Source organism: Lissotriton vulgaris, chromosome 8 (genome assembly GCF_964263255.1).
Source record: "Lissotriton vulgaris chromosome 8, aLisVul1.2, whole genome shotgun sequence".
Taxonomy (NCBI): domain Eukaryota; kingdom Metazoa; phylum Chordata; class Amphibia; order Caudata; family Salamandridae; genus Lissotriton; species Lissotriton vulgaris.
Window position 1 is genome coordinate 557,425,396 of NC_141696.1, and position 22,749 is coordinate 557,448,144.

A 22,749-nucleotide genomic window follows, 5' to 3' on the forward strand; every position below is an offset into this window, starting at 1 on the left:
ATCTTTTCCCTGTATCTATTAAAAGCCTAGAAGCAAATGATACTGTGTATTCTTTATTCAAAATTGTCTGCCCTATCATTCACAGCGACAATGGTCTTTTCCACCTGTGAAAACATGCTAAGAGTGGTGCATTTAAACAAGCCACTTTAGAGTCTGAAAACCATGCTCTTCCGCTCCCAAGAGAACATCATTCCTGGATCTAAGATAGTAACAAACCTATAGCAATATTCACACAGCCTGAAAGGAGAACTAAGTCGGTCTTTATGTGCTGGAAACTTGACTTGTTCAATGGCAACAAATCATGCTTGGACAGAATAGCCACATAAGAAAACTGATACCAAAGTTATCCCATTTGTTGTGCCACAAATTTGGATTTCTCCAACTGGAGGGTCACACCCTTACCCTGCAGCACACCCATCACCTTCTACAAACTACAGTTATGCTCTTACATATTTTCCAGGAAATACCCACTCCTTGAATGCAGCCTATCCTCTCCACACCGCCAGGCCTTGTAGCCAAGATTTTGTACAACATGGAGGAAGCAGATGCCAATCCAAGCAATTTCCTGAGATAGCTGTATCACCCTTCAGAAGTGAGAAAGGTAGTTGAGTGACAGATTTCTAGTGCAAAATAAATCAGGTAACATGCTGCTTCTAAGGTCATGCACTGAAAAATATTTAGTCCCCCACAACAGGGTTAACATTTCATATATTTTAGTCAGTGAGTGGCAACTTAAGTCTAACCATTAAAAGAGTATACAGAGCCTTTGTGAGCCAGATTACTTGTTAACTAAAAACAATCTGTGAAACCAATTCAGACAGATCAACCTATTAATTTGCCCTTCTAACTCTCTTAAAAACTCCACTAATTCCGTCTAGGCTGCAAATGGAATATTACTTAATTTGTGTCAAACCTAGTTAGCATTTTTATGCTTACAATGTTGAGAAAAGCCTACCGCCTTACCCAGTTTCTTGTAAAAAACACTCTTGAATGTAATAAGTACTTCAATGATCACCTACTTCTATTACTCTCCTTCAGTAAGTAGGAACCTTGGACCCCTGTTCTATCAACATCTCAATGTTGCCCTGATTACCACCTACAATTTCACATTCACTATTTCTGGCCTCACACATTGGACCACAATGTGTTTAGTCTAAAATAACGATTGCCACCAAAAAGCTAATCATTTGTATTGTACTCCTTTCAAACACAAAGGATCATAAGTCATTTGGCTCCAATATCGATCATGCCCAGTGCTTGTTGAAATAAGTATTGAAAACGAATACCAAACGCTGACCCCGAGTTGCTGATCCCAGCAAGAACCTATCGCCTGGATACCCTCGCTGGTGATGCTCTACAACTCCGAGTTGATTGATTGAGAGTCTGTCACAACTTTAGACTTTTTCCATCTCTTTTGTAGGGCACTTTCCAAAAGATGCATCCCCACTGCCCACCTGTAATTTGGATAACTGAATTATCAAAGACTTGAGTTCTGTCTTCAGACATTTGAAAGTGCAGTACAAATTGTTACAGCGTTCCTTAAGTGAACTATCCTCTTGAATAAAATTCACTTTCCTAATAGTAGTAATTCACTTATTAGTTTCCCAAAGGAGGACCCTTTTTCCACACTGAGAGAAATGTATTTTCAGGGTTATTTTTTTGTTCTTCCTCCTCTTTATTTGTGTAAAGGGGGAAGATGTCTTGTAGTTTATTGTTTAATTATGTGACTCGGCGCAGTGAAGGTCACCTCTGCTTTGTACTCATCATTATGAGTTGGAGATCCGTTGGGAAGAGGCTTTGAAGCTGATTGGTTAGGCTAACGATAAGGCTTCTGCTTTCTACTTACCTGATAACTCATCTTGTTATTAAAGTAGGGCTAGGTACGACTGGCTAAAATTCTATTGAGATTGAATAATTTAGATCATTGTTGTGCATTCTCGCCTACTGACTATTTCTATTTCCATTTAGGAATCTGAAGCTTTGTTCCTGAAAGCTATCAAAGTTAAGCCTAATACATCAAGCTATCATGGCAATTTAGGTAAGAATTGTAGAGTACAGTTGTAAATACTGCATTGTTTTTAATCTTTCCCAAACTTCCTTTGAGCAGTATGGATAAATGTTGAGATCTAGGAGAGTTTGAAAGCAATGTTTCAATGTGTTTCGCTTTTAGGAGTGTGAAACCACAGTATTGTTAGGAAGTATTGTTTGCTTTGGATTGTCAATATAATCTCTTTCAATGAGGATTAGTTAATGTTTGGGTCTATATGTTTAATTGGGGTGTCCTGACACTTTACGGATCTTCTTGAGCTCTCTACTTTACCAGGTTCTATAAGCTCCGTTCCAGTAGTGAGAGAGTCAGTATACATTTGATGTACCGTTATTGATGAGGAGCAAAAAGGCTCCTGTTGGTCTGTGCGGTGAGAGCTGGAATAGACTTACTTCTAGTGGAAGATCGACAGAGTGGCTCAGGGCTGTGTCATGAAGTAGAATCAAAGCTATTGCCATGAGCAGCTGATCTCCAAATGTTCCCCTGTCGATGCATGAGTCGCTTATGCAACTCAGAGTTTTATTTGCATTTTTGGACTCGTAGTCTTGATTTTATAATGCCAGCAAAAGAACTACAAACCCCAGACTGCAAACGAAAAAACCTGAACTGGATTAGCTACTCACGCATGGAACTGGGAACCATAAGAGCTCTACAGCTGCCATCAAGCTGGTTCTGCTCCAAACCGTCGTATATTGCCCGCTTGAAATTACGAATTAGAAGTAGCAGGTTTGAAATTCATTCCATTTAATTAGCATAAAGTTTTCCCTAAGTTATGTGCTCGGAATGCAAACACTACAGTGGTTAAAAAAAGCTGGTAGAGTATGTATTTACTAATTTCCAGTGTAAAGACAAAAGTCTACAACATTATCTGGGATTCAGAAAGAGGCGTATGATTTGATGGCAGTCAAAACTTATAGTGTGTAAAAGCACATGCAGGAGCGGCTCCTCCGGGAAAGCAGCGGAGTGCGACCCCTAAAAAATTGACCCAGAGCAGCTAAAAAATAATATGGTAAAGTTTATTTATTACCATTTTATTAAGAAGCTTCCTGTCCCGAACAGAGTGTCAGGACAGGGCGGGCTAGTGCTGCAGAGCGGCAGCAGGGAGCTGTGCACTTATGTTTATAGTACGCATTTCTCTTTGACGGGCCGTCTTGCGACGGCCAGCCAGACACGCACATTTTAAACTTCTCTTACCTAGCTGCCTTAGATAGCTAGGTTAGATAAAGCACAGGCTCCACTGCTCTTAGAAGTGCTGCGAGAGTCCACTCCCTTCAATCCTGATGTGTCAGGAGTGATGAGTGCAGTTTTCTGGTCTGGAGCTTCCAGCAGTGAAAACACCAGAGCGAGGAGGACGTTTTGTGGCAAGTCCGCAAGGTAAGTGCCTTTAGTTATTATCTTAATGCCACCCATATGTTGTCCGCTCCGCCACCCTAAATATATGCCAGCTCCCAGTGACCACAGGACCAATAAAAGTAAAGTGATTGAATTTAAACTGTTTGTGGTGAGTACATTGAATGTACAAGTAGCCCATTGCAAAAAAGCACAATTACATGGACATAGCTGTCAGCAGTGCAGCAGATGCCTGCAGTGGTACAGTGTCCTAGGATTGACCTTCGCACTGCCCCTCACTTCTGGCTGACCGTTACCTCCCATTTCATGGTAGGGGCCCATTTTGCTTGCGTAAAGGCCCATGGCAGATATATTTGTCATTCCTTCGTTGATATGGATGGGCACAGCTGGCCCTGAAAGGGTTTGCAATTATCTACACAAATCAATTAAAATCAAAACAAATTGTGTTTTTTCTGCACATGTTATTTTATTTTCCTGTGTCTGATATTGCTGTTGATTCTTGGCATTGGCAGTCCAGCAACTGGCCTGTCTTCAATGCAATAATCCCATTGCAGTCAGCCCGGTGTAAATAGCTTTTGAGTAGTATATGATCTCATTATATGCTGACTATTTGCATATAATAGTGCAATGGTGTGCAAAAGTGGTTGTGACCACCTGAGCAGCCCGTATTTTTTGCTTTTCAATCACCTGATTTTTTAGCTTTTACTGTGGGAGAGCCTAATAAGCTGGGACTCACCCACGGTGAACTCATGGTAAAATGGACTGCATGTGTTTTCCACTGGTGTCCGCCTTGTGAGATAAGGTAGCTGCGCTGCAGCCAGGGTAAGGGGCACCGGACTGGTTACATGTGTGCAACCTTGTGAGGGCTGTGCGGGGGAGATTCCTGTTGTGCGCAGCCCAGCTGGGTACAGATAGAATAGAATAGAAGAGACTATGCAAAGTTGGGTGGTGACTTGGAATAAGCTTTATATTATGGGGGTACACAGGTAAGGGATAGTCAGTGTGCTTTCCTGTTTCACTGTAGGAACATTCCAGTATACTCCTACGGAAAAGGAGACCACACAGGGTATTTATTTATTTATTTATTTATTTATTGATTGATTGATTGATTGATTTTAAAGGTTTTATATAGCGTTGGCTAGACCCGGAGGTATCAGAGCGCTTTGCATGAGTATCAAACCATAGTTGCAGGTTACATCGTTACAAAGGTTACACAGTTATTAGAGCTTGGTAAACATAGTTACATGTAAGGTTGAGACAAACAAAAAGGGCAAATACGTAAGGGAAAAAGCAGGCAAGGGGAGAGATTCAGGCGAGGGGGGTAGGAGCAGGGGAAGAAGACAGAGTGGAGGAGGGAAAGAGGAGGGGAGGGTGAGACACACAGCATGGAAAGAGGAGGGGGCGGGTCAAAGGGACACAACCCGGTAGACGAGTCAAAGCTGCGTCCAAAGTCCAGTAAGCTGTGATCCCATCTCTGTTGTGAGAGGCTCCCTATACGCAGTGGACTCTCTCAGAGGGGTCTCTGAGACTCAAAGGCCCACATACTGGATCCTTCCCCAAAATGGGGAGAGGGAGTTCGTTGGCAAGGGGTGCCATACCATACCTCTACTGTGAGTGGCTCCCTTGGTGCTGTGGACTCTCTCATCGAGTTCGCTGAGACTCCAGAGTATAAATATTGCATCTTTCCCAAATAAGGCGAGAAGGAGTTTTTAGTCAAAGGGCACAAAAGGACAGGGGGCTAGGCGATGTATCAGGCAAGGGGAGAGATTCAGGTGAGAGGGGATAGGAGCAAAGGAAGTAGACAAAGAAAGAAAGAGTACTAAATGGGAAAGAGACCACATCAGTTAGGGGGACATACTGTTACTCTCTGTGGCCATGAGTTTGCCCCATCTCTAAGGTAAAAACTTAGCACTGGCCATGCCAGAATCTTTGCCATCCAGGACATGAAGCACACAGTTTGTAATTCGTTTATTTTTCATAATTAACAGAAGTTTATAGTACGCTGCGCATCAGCAATTCAGATATTTTCATATTAAGTTTGTGGGTGCAGAGAACGATCCTCAGAACTAACAATGTTTAACCCATTCCTATGATTTACATTTTGTACTAAAGTGCCTTGAGCCACCTTCTTAGTGCTTATATTGCATCCAATTTGCTGCTTGGCCTGTTATTTGGCTTAAACGCTTTACACAATTTATTTATTTTTTCAGGGGCTCTTGCACTATTTACATGCTCTAAAAGTTCTTGTTTCTGGGAATTTTATGAACCTCCGCGGTATAAAGCCCGAGATGGCGCTTATTGATGAAATAAGTTCAAACATTGAGATTGCACAAAGTCTCTGTAGCATGAGCTCAACCCACTGACCTATCTTACTAATGCTTGCTAATCATTGTAGGCTCCCGCCCAATGTAGGTTGTGCTGGGCACCTCCAGGAGTCGGAGTCCGCAAATATGAGCAGGGGGCGGCCGATGCCTTCCCCCCCTCTGATCCCCACTGTATCAGGTGTTATCCGCACTGATTGCCTCTGGGTGGGGAGACTTTCAGTACGTAGGTCCAGAGAGGGTCGCCATTTTAAAGCCACGCCTAGTCAGAGTTGATGCAGCGTCTGGGCACATGTAGGGATGCGGTGGCCCCTCTCTGGAGGCAGCGGATGTCTCTGGGTATGGCAGCCTACCTCCTCATGGTTATCAGAGTGCTCCGGTGGTGGGCTGCAACATTCCACTCTCTTAGAATCAGCTGCTATGTCTGGCGTGCGCCATTTTGGAGTTAGGCGTCTGTGAGGGATCAATGGCACCAGAATCCAGGTTGAGGCCGTATCACCAGTGCACCTTGCCCGCTGACCTCAGGCGAGAAGATGGCTCCTCGCTGCCAGGCCGTCAGCCAGTACTGGTCTGAATCCTTGGGCTATAGAGGCCGTTCGCTGCTGCCAGTCCGGCTCCGCTCTTTCCCGTAGGCATTGCGACTTGCTCCGTAGGTGCCGACGGTTGCTCCGCTGCCTCACCGATCCTCAGAGGGGAGTCTTTCTCCCCATAAATTGTGATGTGGGAGCCTCGCGATCATTCGCGGGCTCTGCGGATCGGGACCAGGCTCCGGTGGTGGATGGTCGACATCTTGTTTCTAGTGCCGGCGTCGGATGGAGGCACTTTTTCTCGAGAGCTCACACCAGATCAGGGCTCAGCTTCTACCTCCAGGCTCTCAGGCTCCAGGCTCAGGGTAGTTTCAGTTCCCTTGGGACTACAAACTCCAGACACGCACAAAAGTACCCAGTAAGTTGTGTGAAAAGAACCATTCTGTTATGTCTTCAGGCATGTCTGTACTGCTTATGGGTCATCCAGAAATGTCATATTCCTCTGACTCAACTCAAAACTAGAGCCTGGTGTGACCCTGCCAGGCTGGATGAATTACCTTCCTCACCAAACCGTAGCATCAGAGGCCTAGCCCTTCACAGCTAGCATTCCCCAGGGCAGAGGTCTTCTCTACAGGCAGGAGAGATGGGGTGATGCTGTGTAACATCAATCAGCAGCTGTCACCCAGTGCCAGGCACTAGACCTGCTCCTAGCCCGGGCTGTGATGTCAGCAAGTGGGGGAAGTGGGCTTTCCAGAGACCATGTGGAAGAGGACCCCTGGACCTCGCCAATTTGAATATCCCAGTGGCCTGTGCAGGAAGGAGGGATCAGGGGCAGAAAGGTGATGTGGCACTGCAGGATAGGGCAGAGGTGCATTCCTGCCAGCACCCACCGCCCCTCCTTAAAAGGTTTGCATAGGAAGAGGAGCTCTCTCTGGGATGTGCTCTTACTGGTGAAGACTGGTGCTGGAGGCTGGCGCCATGGGCATTTGGAAGGAGGAACCCCCTGACTGCCTCCAGGACTCTGGACTGTGCCTCTGAGAGAGTCCAGGACCAGTGAGAGAAGTCCTGGGTTTCTGCATAAAGAGAGAAGCCCAGAAGAGGAAACCAAGTGAAAAGTGGCACAGGGAGCCAGTGAAACCTGCTGAGTTCATCCTCTAGGAGGCCAGGAGGCAGAAGGAGACTGTTCCCAGTGGCTAGGGCTGGCCAGTAGCAGCAAATAGAGGCCAAGATCTCCGAAATCGCCCCAACGGGGATTGAGATATACCCCCCAGAAGGTAGATGACCTTTGACCTCTACTGGACAGACTAAGTGTGTGAGGTTCCGCCGCAAGTCTCTGATGTGCCCCTGTGATGGGTGAGGTCCTGGGGCCTGCCACCAGAGGAAGACAAAGCCTTGGAGCACCTTCGCGTTCCCCATAAAGATGCCTGCGGGCTCCAGAATCCCAAACCTGGGCCCCAGAGAGGAACAGAGAAGTCCGGGAGCACCATTGCGCTTCCCATGAAGATTCCTGGGGGGCTCAGGATCCCGACCCTGGACCCCAGAAAGGTGGCTGAAGTTGGGGAGTGCTGTTGCGCTCCTCGTGAAGCTGCTGTAAGCTGCCGCTGGCCCGTCTGACTGCAGGAGCGGACAGGCCAAAGGAGGAGGGGCTGGCCCATGTGGCCGCAAGTGAGTGTGCTAGTCGCCCGTGGAGCTGATGAGAGCAGCCAGGGCTGAGCAGCCTGGGGTGGGCTTCCCGAGCTGCTCTCTAATGACTTACATACCATCTGGGTACCCAGGTGGGACAAAGTGCCCCCCACACACACACAAGAGGGGAACGCGACGTGAGGCCGCCAGTCAGGCCGGCACAGCTCTCCCTGGAGCAGTGGGGGAGCCACTGTTCAAATTTGCACGCTCCAGACAGAGCGCCCCATAATGCCCTGCTGGGCTAGGCCCATTCTCAGCAGAGAACCTGCTTGTGTATGGTATGTGGTGACCCCTGAAGAAGGTGTGTACCACCAAAGTGAAGTAACACAGCAAAGGGGAGCTGCCAGAGCAGCGAAGACTCCCTCCACAAGAATGAGAAAGTACCCACCATAGGTTTCTGGGGACCCGAAAAGTATAACCCCTCAAGCGTTTTCTGGAATTGTTACGTTTCTTTGATGCTGGAACTTTTGTTCTGCAGCGTGGAGGATCCTTGTTTTTGAAGGACAAGGATTATGGTTGCTGCAAGTATGCCCAGAGTTACTCCCTGGAGAGCTTCATGTGGGGAGACACTTTCTAGGGACGGAAGATGGTAAATGTGTGGAGGTACATTTACATAAATGTTCTTTTGGAACAAGCTTTCACATGCAATGTGTGATGTTAAATGTGAATTTGGAGTATATATTGCTAGCATCCTTGACAGGGTGCTTGATTATAATTACATAGTTATGTAGTTATAAATGTAAAGCCTTTTAGAGGCTGCACTTGACTTGCGTTAATCATGCTAGTGGTTCTGATAGGTACTCCTCACTCCTGTATTTTTGTTACTGCATTAGTTGAACAACCAGACAGTCAGCCACTGTGATTTAAGTGTGTATATTTTATTGCCAGTATTGGGTGCTCTCAGTCAGGGTTATACGTCACTATGGCAGGTGTTCCAATTATGAAATGCTTGTTGAAATAATATTATGGGCAGCCACTTGCTTGGTGCCATTTATGGTCAACCTGTGGCATTTGGGGGCAAGATGTTTATACATGTGAGTGATGGTACTATACCCCCTTCTCCGGGAGAGGTGGGAATGTTTATTCAATGTCATCAAGAAGTATTTCCATCAGCTTATGTATATTTGCAAATTGTTGCGTAGTATGGAGTAGTGTGTAATAAATGTACTTTTCTTTTTTATAAAGAAAAGCACAGACTGGACAATCATTTATTGAGTGTCATTTCTGCGTGTCTGTCAATGGTAATTACTAGCCCACACCACCTCCCTTGAATAAGCATGCTCTGCAACGCTACCCTCTGAGAGTCAAGCGCTACAATAGGGTGTTTGGTTCCCAGTGAAGGACAAATGTAGACCCATTACTTGTGTAGGCCACACAACTTATACTTTGTTTTCCAACTTTAATGGATTTAACCATTTTCATGGGACGCAGGATGACCAACACAGTATATTTTGGTAATATCCTATCTGTTCATAACCTAATATTGCTGTCTTTGCACTGAAGTAAGAAACTTAGTTTCATTCAATCATGGTGCTGACAAACATCTGAGTTCGAGGATTCAATACTTCAGGAGACAATGAGTGATATCATAAGGGATTCTTTTTTGGAAAACAAGGGTTTGACCATAACCATGGAAGCTAAATGGGTTGCATTTAAGGTCGAAGTTAGGTGGGCCTGCATTAGGACAGTGTGCAATGCCAGGGGAGTAGTCCTGAAAACAAACAGCTGTCTTTCACAAAAGTACCCGAGGAAATGGCCAAGTTTAGGTGGCTCTGGTGGAGCTTTTATAATGCCTAGACTACTGCTCGTGCATGGCTAAATAACAAATGGAGTTTTTTATAAATAGATGAACGTCTCTGGAATTTATATACTAAATGAATCTTTACTCACTGTGTACTAGACTGATGATTTAAAAGGCATGACAGGATTTTGATCATAGTTTGTGTGTATGATTATCCTGCATAAAGTAACGCATGGCGAGCAACAAAGCAGGGCAGTTACTCCTGTAGCTGATTCTTGTGGCACCTCAAACATGGAAATCCTGTATTGATTGGTGTTGGCGGAACATTGAATTGCTCTCAATCAGAAATTAATACCTTACTCTGTATGCAGATCAGGTCTTGGGTACTACTCATTAAAGATAATCGTTTATTCTTGTTTTTTTAAAAAATATTTTAAAAAAATCTTTTTATGGAAGCAGCAAGCCACCCATTTCAGGATACATATCATAATAGTCACGATAAAGTCATTGGGCACACTTTCAAAAGTGGGCACCAAATGTTCATGCGCTCTAGGACCGTGTAAATGAACGGCCATTTGACTCAAGCCTTCTCGAAGTCCAGCTGGGCTATAAATGTCTGCTCGGGTATGTCATGGGGCAGTAATAGTACAATGTGGAGCCTTTGGATACTGTGTCTCATTTCCCTAGCCATCATAAAGCCTTGCTGGTTTTTGTTTCTGAGGGAACATACCACCTTCCCCAGCCTTAATGCAAGTGCCTTTGCAAGTATTATGGCCTCAACATCAATCAAATTGATTTTCTGTAGGAAATGCAGTCAATCTGGGTTTATTTAGCTTGGGGGAGTACACGACCATGGTGTCACATAAGTCTGGGGGCAGAGTTTCAACCTTCAGAAGCAACCTGCTGGTGGAATTTTACAGGGTAGCCTTTGGGGCCCGGTGCCATGGGCATTCTCTGCATGTCTGAGAATGTTGTAACGTATCTAGGGCTCTAGTGTAATTTTTCTGATTCATGCCCTTATATAGGTATAACTTATGATATCCTTATATAGGCATAAGAATCATAACCATATTTAGACACAGCCAATGCAGTCCAAATACGGCATGGCTACTTCCACTAAGCTCCTAGAGTACAACGAGTTCTTGAAGACAGCCAGCCTTCAGCAGTACAGGAATTCCCCCTGCTTCAGTATTGATTTGTCCCAGAACTCCTTGAGCGTGTAAAGAAATTTGAGTTCTTAGTGATGTTATTATGTCCACCCTTACATCAAACTCGACACCTCCAGGTATAAATATGCCCACATCTGCCCTAGCAAACACACAGTGGTTTTGGAGCCGATCGACTTACTACATGCCTGATACCCTGCTGTAGCGGGTGCCGAAGGAAGCCGACCCTCCAGCTGACGCACTGAGACGCTGTCTTTTCTCCTGCTGAGAAATGCAGCTCCAGTGTTTCCCTGCTACCCTTGCGGGTTACTGGGAGATCGAGTCCTGAGAGAGAGATACAAGACCTCCTTCATTCTATAACCAAGGTACGGAGCTGATTAGACCCTTAGAGAATTGGGGGCGTGGCTTGGACGCCGATAGGGATGGCGACGTGAGCCTGTAGCTCCGTGCCCGATCCCGCAATTTCTCCTGATAAACCTCGCCTACGCGCCGATTGCAGCGCGGGCAATCTGCTCGGAACACCAGGGGTAGCGGAGGAGCATACTTTCGAAGAAGCAGGAGGCCGAATGGTGTAATAAGAGCCGATTTCGGAGTTGGAGGTGCTGCGTTCTGACTACAAGATGGCGGCAGCCCCGAGCTGAAGAGAATGAACAACGGGGTGCGAAGGACCGCGGCTGGGAAATAGTGAAGAAAAACATCTGTAGGAGTGAGCGGAGTGGGCTTCATGCCACGCGTGGCTCAACGGATGAGGCTGCGATAAAGTGCACTCTCCACCACTTCAGAGAATTACAATCGAGGCGACGATCCCCGCTGCCTAAGATGGCGACCGTGTGAGGAAGATCTTGTTTCCTGAACGTGGCCCGAGACGATTGCTGCCGCTGAGAGTCCAACAACGGCGAGCCATAGAGGACTTGTGAAGAGGTGCACAACGGGGAAGGAGCGAAAGTAGGGACGAGTAGAACCTCAACCCGACCTCATGGCTGATCGATAGCACCGAGTAAGAGCCCCGACAAGGCTTCACTCCCTGCACAGGGCAACAGATCACGAGGGCGCTCGCTGAGCTGAATGAGGAGTGGGCCCGGGCGGGGTTCACCTGTTGAACGAGGTGGCACAGGCCGTCGACTGATGACGAGATCGGAGACCTGCAGCGGCACTCTGGCACGGCACAGCCACACAGGAGGCGGTTGTGTGGGGATCGGTTGGCGCTGAGGGTCTGCACGCCGGATCAATACGGAGCAACACTCCACACAGAACACAAATCAGGCTCAACACAACATTTGCCCGCTAGACCTGGAGTGCACTACTGGCATCTCCACATTATTGTATTGGGACTTCCTCGACTCTTCTGTCAAGGGGACATGGTGAGCCCACACAGAGGGCGACAATAGACTGAGCAAAGAAAAGCTCTTGGGCCACTAGGTGCTTGCAGGAGTACTGTCTGGTGTGATCGCTGCCCACCCGGAGAGAGGCGCAACGGATAGTGAACAGCCATTTTGGACACGGAAATGAGGCCCTCAGGCTGACTGAAGACGACTTGACCCCTGAAAGTGGTGGTCACTGCTCGGGTGGAACACTTTTTTTTTTTTTTGTCCTCATTTGCGCATGAATGTATAAGGAGTGCAGCGGAGAACTTTAGGACTTCCACTTTTGTTCCTTCACTCTTATTCTTTACTTTACCGATTACATAGAGTACCCCTTTGGTGGATCTGTCGTGTTTAGTCCTCCTTATCCTTAACCATATTCAATAATTCATAGCGAAGGGGGTGAGAGCTAGCCATCATGGCTACTCGGCGGGGAATTATTCCCGTCTGAATTATTGTCATCGCATTAATCATTGGACTTATTGATGTGTTGTCAGATTTCCCTTACATATTGCTAGTACAGTAATTTTCCCAAATTTCCCAGAAGTTAAACTTTTTGGAGGGTTTTCCCTTCCTATCAAGTTTATGAGTTGTTATAATGGAGTTTAGCCAGTCCTCAGGTAAAGGTGGTACTGGTTTAATCCAATTCAGGCATATCTCTCTTCTAGCAAGAAGTATCAAAACAAATAACAAGTTTTCTTGTTTTCTAGTTAACCTCACGTTACTTACATTAAATTCGGTACATATCCCAAAAATAATTAAAGTTGTACTCACTTTTAGGTTTGTTCCCAATATCCGACATAGCGTGTTACCTACTTCCTGCCAGAAGAGATCCAGTTGCGGGCATCTATGAAACATGTGTATATCGTCTGCACTTTCAAGTCCACACTTAGGGCAGGATTTTGTGCTTGCTCCTTTGAATTTAGACAATTTTTTAGGTGTCCAGTATGCCCTATGCAGTGTAAACAAGTGATTTCTCTTTAGACGTGCTGGTTTAATAACAGTCCAACATTTTTCCCATGATTTCTGCCATAAGTTTTCAAGTTCCGGCTCTGTGATGTTTTTACTCCAAATTGATTCCGATATTGAGATATTATCGTCTCCTGCAGTGATTATAGCCCAGTACCATTTTGAAATTTCCTTTTTTATTGGGGAGATTTTGATAATCTCTTTCTCTATTTCTGTATTTCCTGTTTTTTTCTCCGTCAGAGAACCTCGGGTGGAACACTGAGACTACTGTACGGGGAGAAAGATCGAGGGGCCAATATTACTCTGCGGATGGACGTAGGGATCGAGAAATCCCCTGGAGGTGAAACTGAAACGGCGCTCTCGGTGATCAAGATGGCCACCAGTGGTCGTGAACTGAAAGTGAAACAGGGGCAAGACCAGGCGAAAGGGCCAGAAACAGATAGCAGGACCCACACCGACCCAGAAGGCTCGGCGCAGGAACAGAGACTGAATAAAAGACCAGACGGGATACTGGAGGCGATAGCCGCGACCAAGGAGTCCCTGCATCAGGATATAGCGCAGGTCGCCACGGGACTGGGTCTCTTGAGGGCGGATCATGCTAAACTAGCTGACAGAGTGAAGGAAAATGAGCTACTGCTTCAGGAACTCAAACCGGCGGTGGTGACTGCAGAGCATAAACTGATGGATATCCTTGATCTAATAATCAAAAAAGAGAATGGACACTAGTGTCTGCAAAAACCATTAGTTTTTTATCGAAAACCCTCATAGACTTCCTGGAATTATCGTAGCGGTATATCTTTTTTCCGCCCCCTCAGGAGTCTTGGCATAGTCATTGGGTCAACGATTAACGTGCAGGATGCCTGCCTCACCCGAGGCTACTTCTGGTGTATGCAGAAGTGTCCAGAAATGAAAACAAAAGCCAAAAAACTTAAGCTAAAAAATAATGACTAAGTCTAAAAAAGGAATTTTAATGTGAAAGAAAGACTAGTCACTATCGTTAAAAACTATTGTGATATGTAGGTAGTTGAGTTATTGGGCTACCATATCATTTTCAAAAAGTGTCGACATGTTTCAGCTCACAGGGCCCACAGGGGTCAGGGGAGCTTTCGTCAGGACAGTAACAAAAACAAACGCACAAAAAATATATATCCAACACGCACACCTTCTGTGTGTGTTACAGCAGTAGCAAACTGGAATTTCCAAACTGTGAAAGAAACCAACAAAATTCTTGTGTCAGTTGGTAAGGTTGTGAGGTTTGGCAAACAGATGCACACAATAAAGCATTATTTTATGCTAACACAGATTAACCGTATTTGTAGAGTTAATCAGGAGGATAGAGGAACTAGGAGGGACAGGCTGGTCTGGGGAGGGAGTGGTATACAGCCCTGCGGCTGCTCATCAAGAAAGTCCTCGATGTATTTTGGACGGAAACGAGGCATCAACCTTCATACATTCTGCGTTTTTTAGGAAACATAGTTTTGATGAGCAGCCGCAGGCCATTGTCAAATTACGACAGACGACCCTTTTAGCGCTTAGCTGAAGCTACCTCATAGTGGACGTAGTCGGGATACTCATCTTCGATATCAATCAACATTATTTGAGCAACTTCTTTATGAAGCATCATTTCATTTTGAGCAAGAGCTCGTCTGGATGGGATACAAGCTGATAAACACATAGAACATAAGGCAGGGCCACATTGTATACATAAACATACAAAGAACAGTATCCCAACAATGATACATAAAATCGTCAGCAGTTTCCAACCCCAAGTGGTGATCATTGACCAGAACCACCCTGAAAGAGTCCAAGTGCCATTGTCCGGGTGTATTTCAGCAGCTATTTTGTGGAGCTTTGAGATGGCATCATAAACAGAAGGCGAATTATCAGGCACGTACACGCAGCAGCTACTTCCGATGATTCTACATGCCCCCTCACGGTCAGCTAGAACCACATCCAGAACCATACGATTCTGGAGTGTAACAATCCTAGAAATCTGGAGTTCTTCTGTTATGTTCCCCAATGCAATAGCAGTGTCATTGGCTACAGCCTCGACAACACGAGTCAGTCGTCGTATTTTCCGACTATTCAAGGCAGCCCCCACAAAGGAAAACAGTCCCAAATTGAAGTCTACATATTGTTGTAAGGCGGTATCGGTCTGGTCGATGTCATCCAGAACCACAGTTTGTTTAACTCGATTTAACACAAAATCATGATAAAGCACGTAGTCATTGTGATACATTGGTGGGGCAATGAATACAGGGGGCAATACAAAAGATACGTAACATGTGCCTAACCATCCTAAAGGGAGCTGATGGTAGCCTTTATTACCACAGATAAAGTAGGTATTTCGAGATGCCACAAATGATATGCCATTCGGACTGTCAAATGTAAGTGTAATGTTACATTCACTTTTCCCCACCGGGATTGTACCTTTATTGCGAATGCAGAGATCAGCCTTGGTAGTGATAACATTAATAATATGTGAACTGGACATATTAATATTCCTTTGATTACTGTAAACACGGGGTGCAGACACATTATCGGGGCGGTACTCTTCCCATTCAAATCAAGTACCCTCAGCTCGTGGATACCCATCCCGGTCATGGTAACAAATCTTGTTCAAACGGAAGAGCACCCCCCCTTTCGTTGGCCATCGTAAAGTGAATAGAAGAGTATACCAGGCATTGCAGGAACCATTATGCGAGAATGGGAGTGGGATGAGTGGAGTGCCCCCTTTCTTCTGATGACCAGGCAACATCCCACACACCCAACAATTTGAAGTGTTCGTCATATTGTGAGTATGATGCAAGATCTGAATGAAGCTATTGTTCAAGTAAGTCTGTCGGTGCCGTTCTTCATGGTAGGGCAAAGTGAAATGAAAATGTTCAGATGGAGCCAGGGTAGTCGGCAGCAAGTGTTCGCGTACAGGCACCACAAGTTCTACTACCCAGGCTATTACTGCTATCACCACAATTGTCAGTATGAACAAAATGGCACCAAGAATTCTTTTATCTCGTGATGCAGAAGACGCCATAGTTCAATAGTTCACAATGTCTCAAATGTTCAACTACAAAAATCAAAAACAATGGTGCTGAGCTCCGAGGTAGCCGTTGTTTTCTTCTCCGGGGTCAAGACCGGTGTCGCTACTCTTGGCAGAACTGATCCCCCCCCCCTTGAGATTCCCGGCTTCCGTTTCACAAACCCCAGAGCGGTAACCAACCAGTCTCGCACAAAAATCTTCTTCCTATCTTGGCCGCAGATCGTAGCGCTGTCGTCCAGAAACAGTGTGGTCCGGGAAGGCTCCCTCAGATTCGGCCGATGTCACAGCTGGGCTCTTTTCTTTATCCAAAATTTCTTTGTAGTCGGACAGCACAGTAGGATTCACCAGATCCGGAGAGACACGGCGGCAGTGAGTTGAGTGCACCCACCGCTTTCTGTTGGTCACTCGCACAGCTGTTCGAGTTGCCAGGAGGACTTGCTCGGGGCCACGCCACCTCGGTTCCAAGCTATTCTCCCTCTCAAACGACTTCACCATCACAAAATCGCCAGGACGAAGATTGTGAGCCTCTCCAGTAGAATTGTCAGGGAGCGCTTCTCAAACCTGTTGATGAATAGAAAGCAAATCATTTGTTAATCGTGCCAAATAATCGTTCATCATTATGCAAGGCACATCGTGTATCAATCGCGGCTTAGGCACTCCCCATATGTTCATAGGCCTTCCAAACACCACTTCATACGGTGTGAGGCCTGTTCGAGAGTGGGGCACTGATCTAAGAGAGAGCAATGCTAGCAGCAAGGCATCCGGCCACTTCAATGACGTGGATGCCACAATCTTAGCCAGTTTCAACTTCAACGTAGCATTGTACCGCTCGACAAGACCTGCTGACTGAGGGTGGAACACAGCATGAAACTTCTGCTGGATCCCCAACCCCTTCAGTACATACTCCACAATTTTCCCAACGAAATGCGGCCCATTATCGCTCCACAAAAATGTGCAAACTCCAAATCGAGGGAAGTACTCCTTGAGCAACACCTTAGCTGTTGTCAAAGCTGTATTATCTTTCGTGGGGAAGGCCTCAACCCATTTGCTAAAGGCGCACACCACCACTAAGACATACTTAAGGTTATTGCAGCGCTCAAGCTGGATATAATCCATTTGGAGTACCTCGAATGGTGCAGAAGGTGGAACGAACCCTCCTTTCGGAGTATGAGTCCCTTTTGCAGGATTGTGCTGTAAACATATCAGACAGGTCTGCACTACTCTCTTGGCAGTATTGGCAATCTCGGGATGCTCCCAAACTCGTGTTAACAATCGAGTGATTGCAAGAGCTCCCACATGCGCTAATCCGTGTGTCATCTGAACCATCGCCTGCAAGTAAGCTGCAGGCAATTTCCATCTCTCCATGTCCTTGCTTCTCCAACAACCCTCATCATCTAGTACCCCTTCTGCTGCCCATGCCGCAAGTTCTGATTCAGTCGCTGATTTTTGGATATCTTGTATCTCCGCTCTAGCATCATACCATCGCTCAGCCTGTGATTTTGTTACATACATGGGGGAGTCAGTTCGGGACATAGCTGTTTGTCTTGCTATGCTGTCTGCAAAAGCATTGCCTTGACCCACTTTATCAGTAATCTTTTTATGTGCACTGCATTTAATTATCGCTACTTTCTTTGGACAAAGCAACGCGTTTAGGAGATCACGCACCAGTTCTCCGTGCATAATGTGTACTCCATGAGAAGTCAAAAACCCACGTTCTCTCCAGAGTAGCCCGAAATCATGCGCTACTCCGAAGGCGTACCGGCTGTCTGTGTATATGTTCACACATAGGCCAGCACTCAGTTCGCAGGCTCTTGTCAAGGCTATCAGCTCTGCTGCTTGAGCTGATTTCTGTGGTATTCTAGCTGTTTCTACCACTGTCTTAAGTGTCGTGATCGCATATGCTGCGGAAGTCGTACCATCTGGCAGCCTCAAACACGATCCATCAACCCATAGTTCCCCATCCACATCTGGAAGTGGCATATCCTGTAAGTCGACACGACCCTTTGTCTGTTCCTCGGTCAGGAAAACACAATCGTCATGTTTTTCTTCCTGACCCTCCTCAACCGGATAGGGCAATAAAGTGGCAGGGTTCAGGGTAGCGCATCTTTTCAATGTAATGTGTGGCGCCAAAAGTGTGAGCTCATATCCTGTCAAACGTGCGCTCGTGAGATACTGTGTTTTCGTTTGAATCAACAGGGCATCTACTGCGTGAGGAACTAACACCAACAACTTGTGCGATAAAACTATTCCCTCACTTTGTCGTATAGCTACCGCTGTTGCTGCAACTGCTCGAAAACACCCAGGAAACCCTCGTGCTACAGGGTCAAGAACCGCTGACAAGTATGCACATGGCCTCTGCTTGTCCCCGTGTGCCTGCACTAACACTGATAACGCGCACCCATCTTTCTCGTGCACGTACAACGTGAAGATCTTTGTATAATCTGGTGTACCTAACACGGGTGCAGAGCAAAGGACTTGTCTCAATTGATCAAAAGCATTTTGACATTCATCTGTCCATTCGAGGGGCATTGGTGTAGTTTTTGACAGTAATGCTAACAAAGGTTTTATAATGTGCGAAAACCCCATGATCCACTGTCTACAAAAGGACGTTAATCCTATAAAGGTACGTACATCTCTCTGAGTGCGGGGGACTGGTGTGTCTAAAATCGCCTGAATTCGATCTGATGTTAATGCACGCCCCTCCTTAGACAAAAGATGACCGAGGTAGGTCACCTTGGGTCTACAGTATTGAAGCTTTTTCTTTGAAACCTTATGATTGTTCTGAGCCAAAAAGGAAAGCAAGGCAAGCGTACTCTCCTCACATTGTGCATAAGTGTCTGCAGCCACCAGGAGGTCGTCAACATACTGTATAAGGGCTACTCCAGATTGTAATTCAAAAGAATCAAGCTGTCTTTTTAAAGCCTGGCTGTAGATGCTAGGACTCTCAGTGTAACCTTGAGGAACACAACAAAATCTATACGATTTATTATTTAACGTAAAGCCAAATAAATATCTGCTATCAGGATGGATGGGGATGGAAAAGAACGCATTTTTAAGGTCGATGACACTGAATGTCGTCGCCGTTGGGGGAACCAATGTGAGCAATTTCGTGATGTCGGACACCACCGGATATTGGGGAATGACAATTTTGTTAATTTCCCTCAAATCAATAATAAATCGATAGACCTTGTCGTCAGTGTCTTTCTTAAGAATCGGAAGAATAGGGCTGTTGCAAACATTGTAAGGAACCTCCTCCACTACTCCTGCAATGATCAAATCTTGAACAATATGTGTCAGGGCAATTTCACCTTCCCTGGAAATCTTATACTGTGGTACACGTTGCAAAAGTACTCCCTCCTTTACAGTTATTCGAATAGGTGGAATAAGCATCTGTCCCACATCCGTATCTGAGGTCGCCCATAACGTGTGAGGGAGAGAGGCTAATGCTTCACTTTCTTGTATAGTGCAAAATCTGTCTGAATCTAGATAATTGTCGTTCAAAATAACTCGCACTCCCTCCGGAGCGCAACGTATCGTTGCTCGAAAATATTTGAGCAAATCAATGCCCAGAATGTTATCTGGGGTATGGGGTGACAACAAAAATTGACCAAAACTGAAAAATTTATCAAGACAAAGTGCAAGAGGTTTCGATAATGGGCTAGGAGAGGGTGTGCCATCAAACCCTATACATGTTATCGTTTCGCCAGACAGGGGAGCCCTCGGAACCAAGTTTTTAGACAAAGCGCTACGAGTAGCTCCTTTGTCGACTAAAAACTGATCAGTAGAACCCAAAATGCCCGCTGATACATATGGACCTCTCTGATCTACTGGCACTTCAACTGATTCCGTACCCCATCCTACGCAGTCCTATGCATGCACATAATCCTGATGCTCCACATTCTCACCCTCCGATATCTGATACTGGTTCCGTCTATCAAAGGTATTACGTTCATCCTGGCCACGGCCCCTCTCTTCAACCCTACCACGATCACCTCCGCCACCTCTCGCCCCCGAATAACTGTTCCTTGACCTTCCACCTCCTCGACCACGCTGACTACGTTGCTCACGAAGTACCGGACAATCTTCAGCCCAATGCCCAAACTCCTTACAATAGGCACATTGGTCCTCCGCTATATCCGTACGCCCATACGACGCATTACTCCCTCCTCTCCTGCCCCTATCATTCCCTCTAGATTGCGTTCCACGAACCTGTGCCAACATCACCTTCGTTTTCAATTCCTTCGCTTTCTTATCAACACTTTCTTTAGCCTCCAATTCCTGCCGCTCATAATACTGAGCCATAGTTAACAAAGATGCAGGGGTCGCCGTGGCCCAGGAACTTTCACTCGTCTTTAATCGTTTTGCAATCTCCGGTAGGAGATTAGCCACATACTTATCTACAAACAGATGCCTACCCGTATCATCTGTTAACGATTGACCACTGTAATCGTGAAACGCCTCTTCGAAACGTGTAAAGAAATCTGATACCGATTCATCCAACTTTTGTTTGCACGAGGCTAACATAGTCCAATCGATCTTTTTGGAAGGAACAAGCGTTTTTAGTTTAGTTAAGATAGCCGCTGGAAGGTCTAAAATCAAATCACATGGTTTACATGCAGGTTCCCTATCTAAGTCAGCCCTGTTTATTTCTTTCCAAGTTCCCCCAAACGCCGTTTCATCATTAGTTTTTCGAATCGATCTCCACATATCAGGCGGAAGAATTAATCCAAAAAATAGATCTAAATCAACAAGAGTCATAACACAGGAAGAAATAGCCCCCTCCACCCCTTCATAGAATGCGGCAGGATTTTTACGAAGATCGGGTAAAGAATTTTTCAATGCCATAACGTCCGCTCCATTCCAAGGCGTATATACCCAATTATACTCAAAATACCCCTTTGCATCCTTCGATGTTTTATCCTCATCTGTACCGTCCCCTTTAGGGGGGACATACAAAGGTGCAGCTTCACGCATAGGCATAACATGCACTTTAGAATTCTTATCTGAACCCCGGAGAGAACACAGTTTGGACTGCTCCGTCGACCCCGGCACAGACTCTGTAGCCTTTTTCCCTTCTTCCCGCAATCTGGACGCCTCATCCCGTAGCTGGAGCAGTTGTTTGAAAAGGTCATCAACATCTGAAAGGACAAATAAACCTTTATCCAAATTCTCACAATAAACCGACACAGCTTTAGGCTCTAGAGTGTCTGAATATTTACGAAATCGAGTAACAACTTCAGTTGCAAGAGTATTCATAAAACACAACAATTCTCGGTCTGTCCATTTACCCCTTTCAGTTACAACTTCTGTTACAGTAACTTGATTCAAATTCAACTTCCTAGCAAGACTACGCAACTCCGCTCCTCTCTGAGCAGATAACCTGACACTCGACTTATCAGTTTTATCTTGGTCTTCATCGCCAGAATCTGCAGTCGGAGCCGTAGGAGGAACGTAAGGAGGCGGCGATCGATCTAACAACGAAAAATCATCAATTTCATTATTAAGGACAGGATAAAGTGGTCGTCGAATAGGAAATTGACCGGTCGTTTGCAAATTACGTTCCCGTTCCTCCCTCTCTTTCTTTTCCTGTGCCTCCTTTTCCTCAAGCTGTAAAGCTTTATCTCGAGCAGCCTTGCGCTGCTCTTTGTCTGCCAAGGCAATCTCACGCTTCATACGCTCACGCACCGCTTTCTCCCACATTCGTACACAATCAAACATATTCTGTCTAGACCTGCGCTGAAACACACATTGCTCCACAAACTGAACCTTTCGTAAATCAAACGACCCATGTAGTGGCCATTGCAACTCGGGATCGGTTCTGGTATATTTATGCCATAATTTACTATACAGTATAGGGGGAAGGCCAAATTTCACATACATCTCACGATTTGGAGTTCCTTCTGGGGGAGCCGGCTGTGATTCCGCTAACCTAATTGTGGTACCATTTCCAAAACAGCACATCCCTCGGAGCGTGCTTAAAACAGGCATGTTCAAAAAGTACCACGAAAGCGTGATTCTATACAAATGGCACTTACAGTACTTCACACAAATGTGCCGCTCAGAATACAGAACACAGTTAGAGAAACATCTCTACATGCCTGCCTATGTGAAGTGCACTACACATATATTCAAAGTTCACAAAATCAAAATGTTAGCTAACTCAAATCATAGACACAATCATAGAACTTCAGTAAGCGTCCGTAGACTACCTTACCGATCACAAATCGTAGAACTTCAGTAAGCGTCCGTAGACTACCTTACTGATCACAAATCTTACCCAATTTCAAATATCCAGGTTCCAACTGCCAAGGTCTTTAATCGAATCAGCCAAACAGGCACTGTACAGCAACGCAGACGATCAAGATCTCAGTCGGAGACCGGCGCCACCTGGAAGGTCAGATCAGAAGGAAAGGAAGAAAACACTGTGGGTGCCAAGACTCGGGTCACTCAGTGGCAGCGTATGCGTCCATGGCGAGTTTCCAATCCTTCGTCACGACCTCTCCTTCGGGCATCTGAGTCACCGATGAGTCCCTTCGTGGTCGCC

General features: G+C 45.8%; 1 protein-coding gene across 1 annotated transcript in view; it reads left to right on the forward strand.

Annotated features, from left to right (window-relative positions):
* TMTC4 (transmembrane O-mannosyltransferase targeting cadherins 4) overlaps positions 1-22,749 on the forward strand; it is a 996,962-nt gene that overhangs the window by 933,545 nt on the left and 40,668 nt on the right. Inside the window, exon 17 of the mRNA XM_086934371.1 lies at positions 1,969-2,038. Coding sequence (XP_086790497.1) covers positions 1,969-2,038 — 70 coding nt within the window. The remainder of the gene's footprint in view (positions 1-1,968; positions 2,039-22,749) is intronic.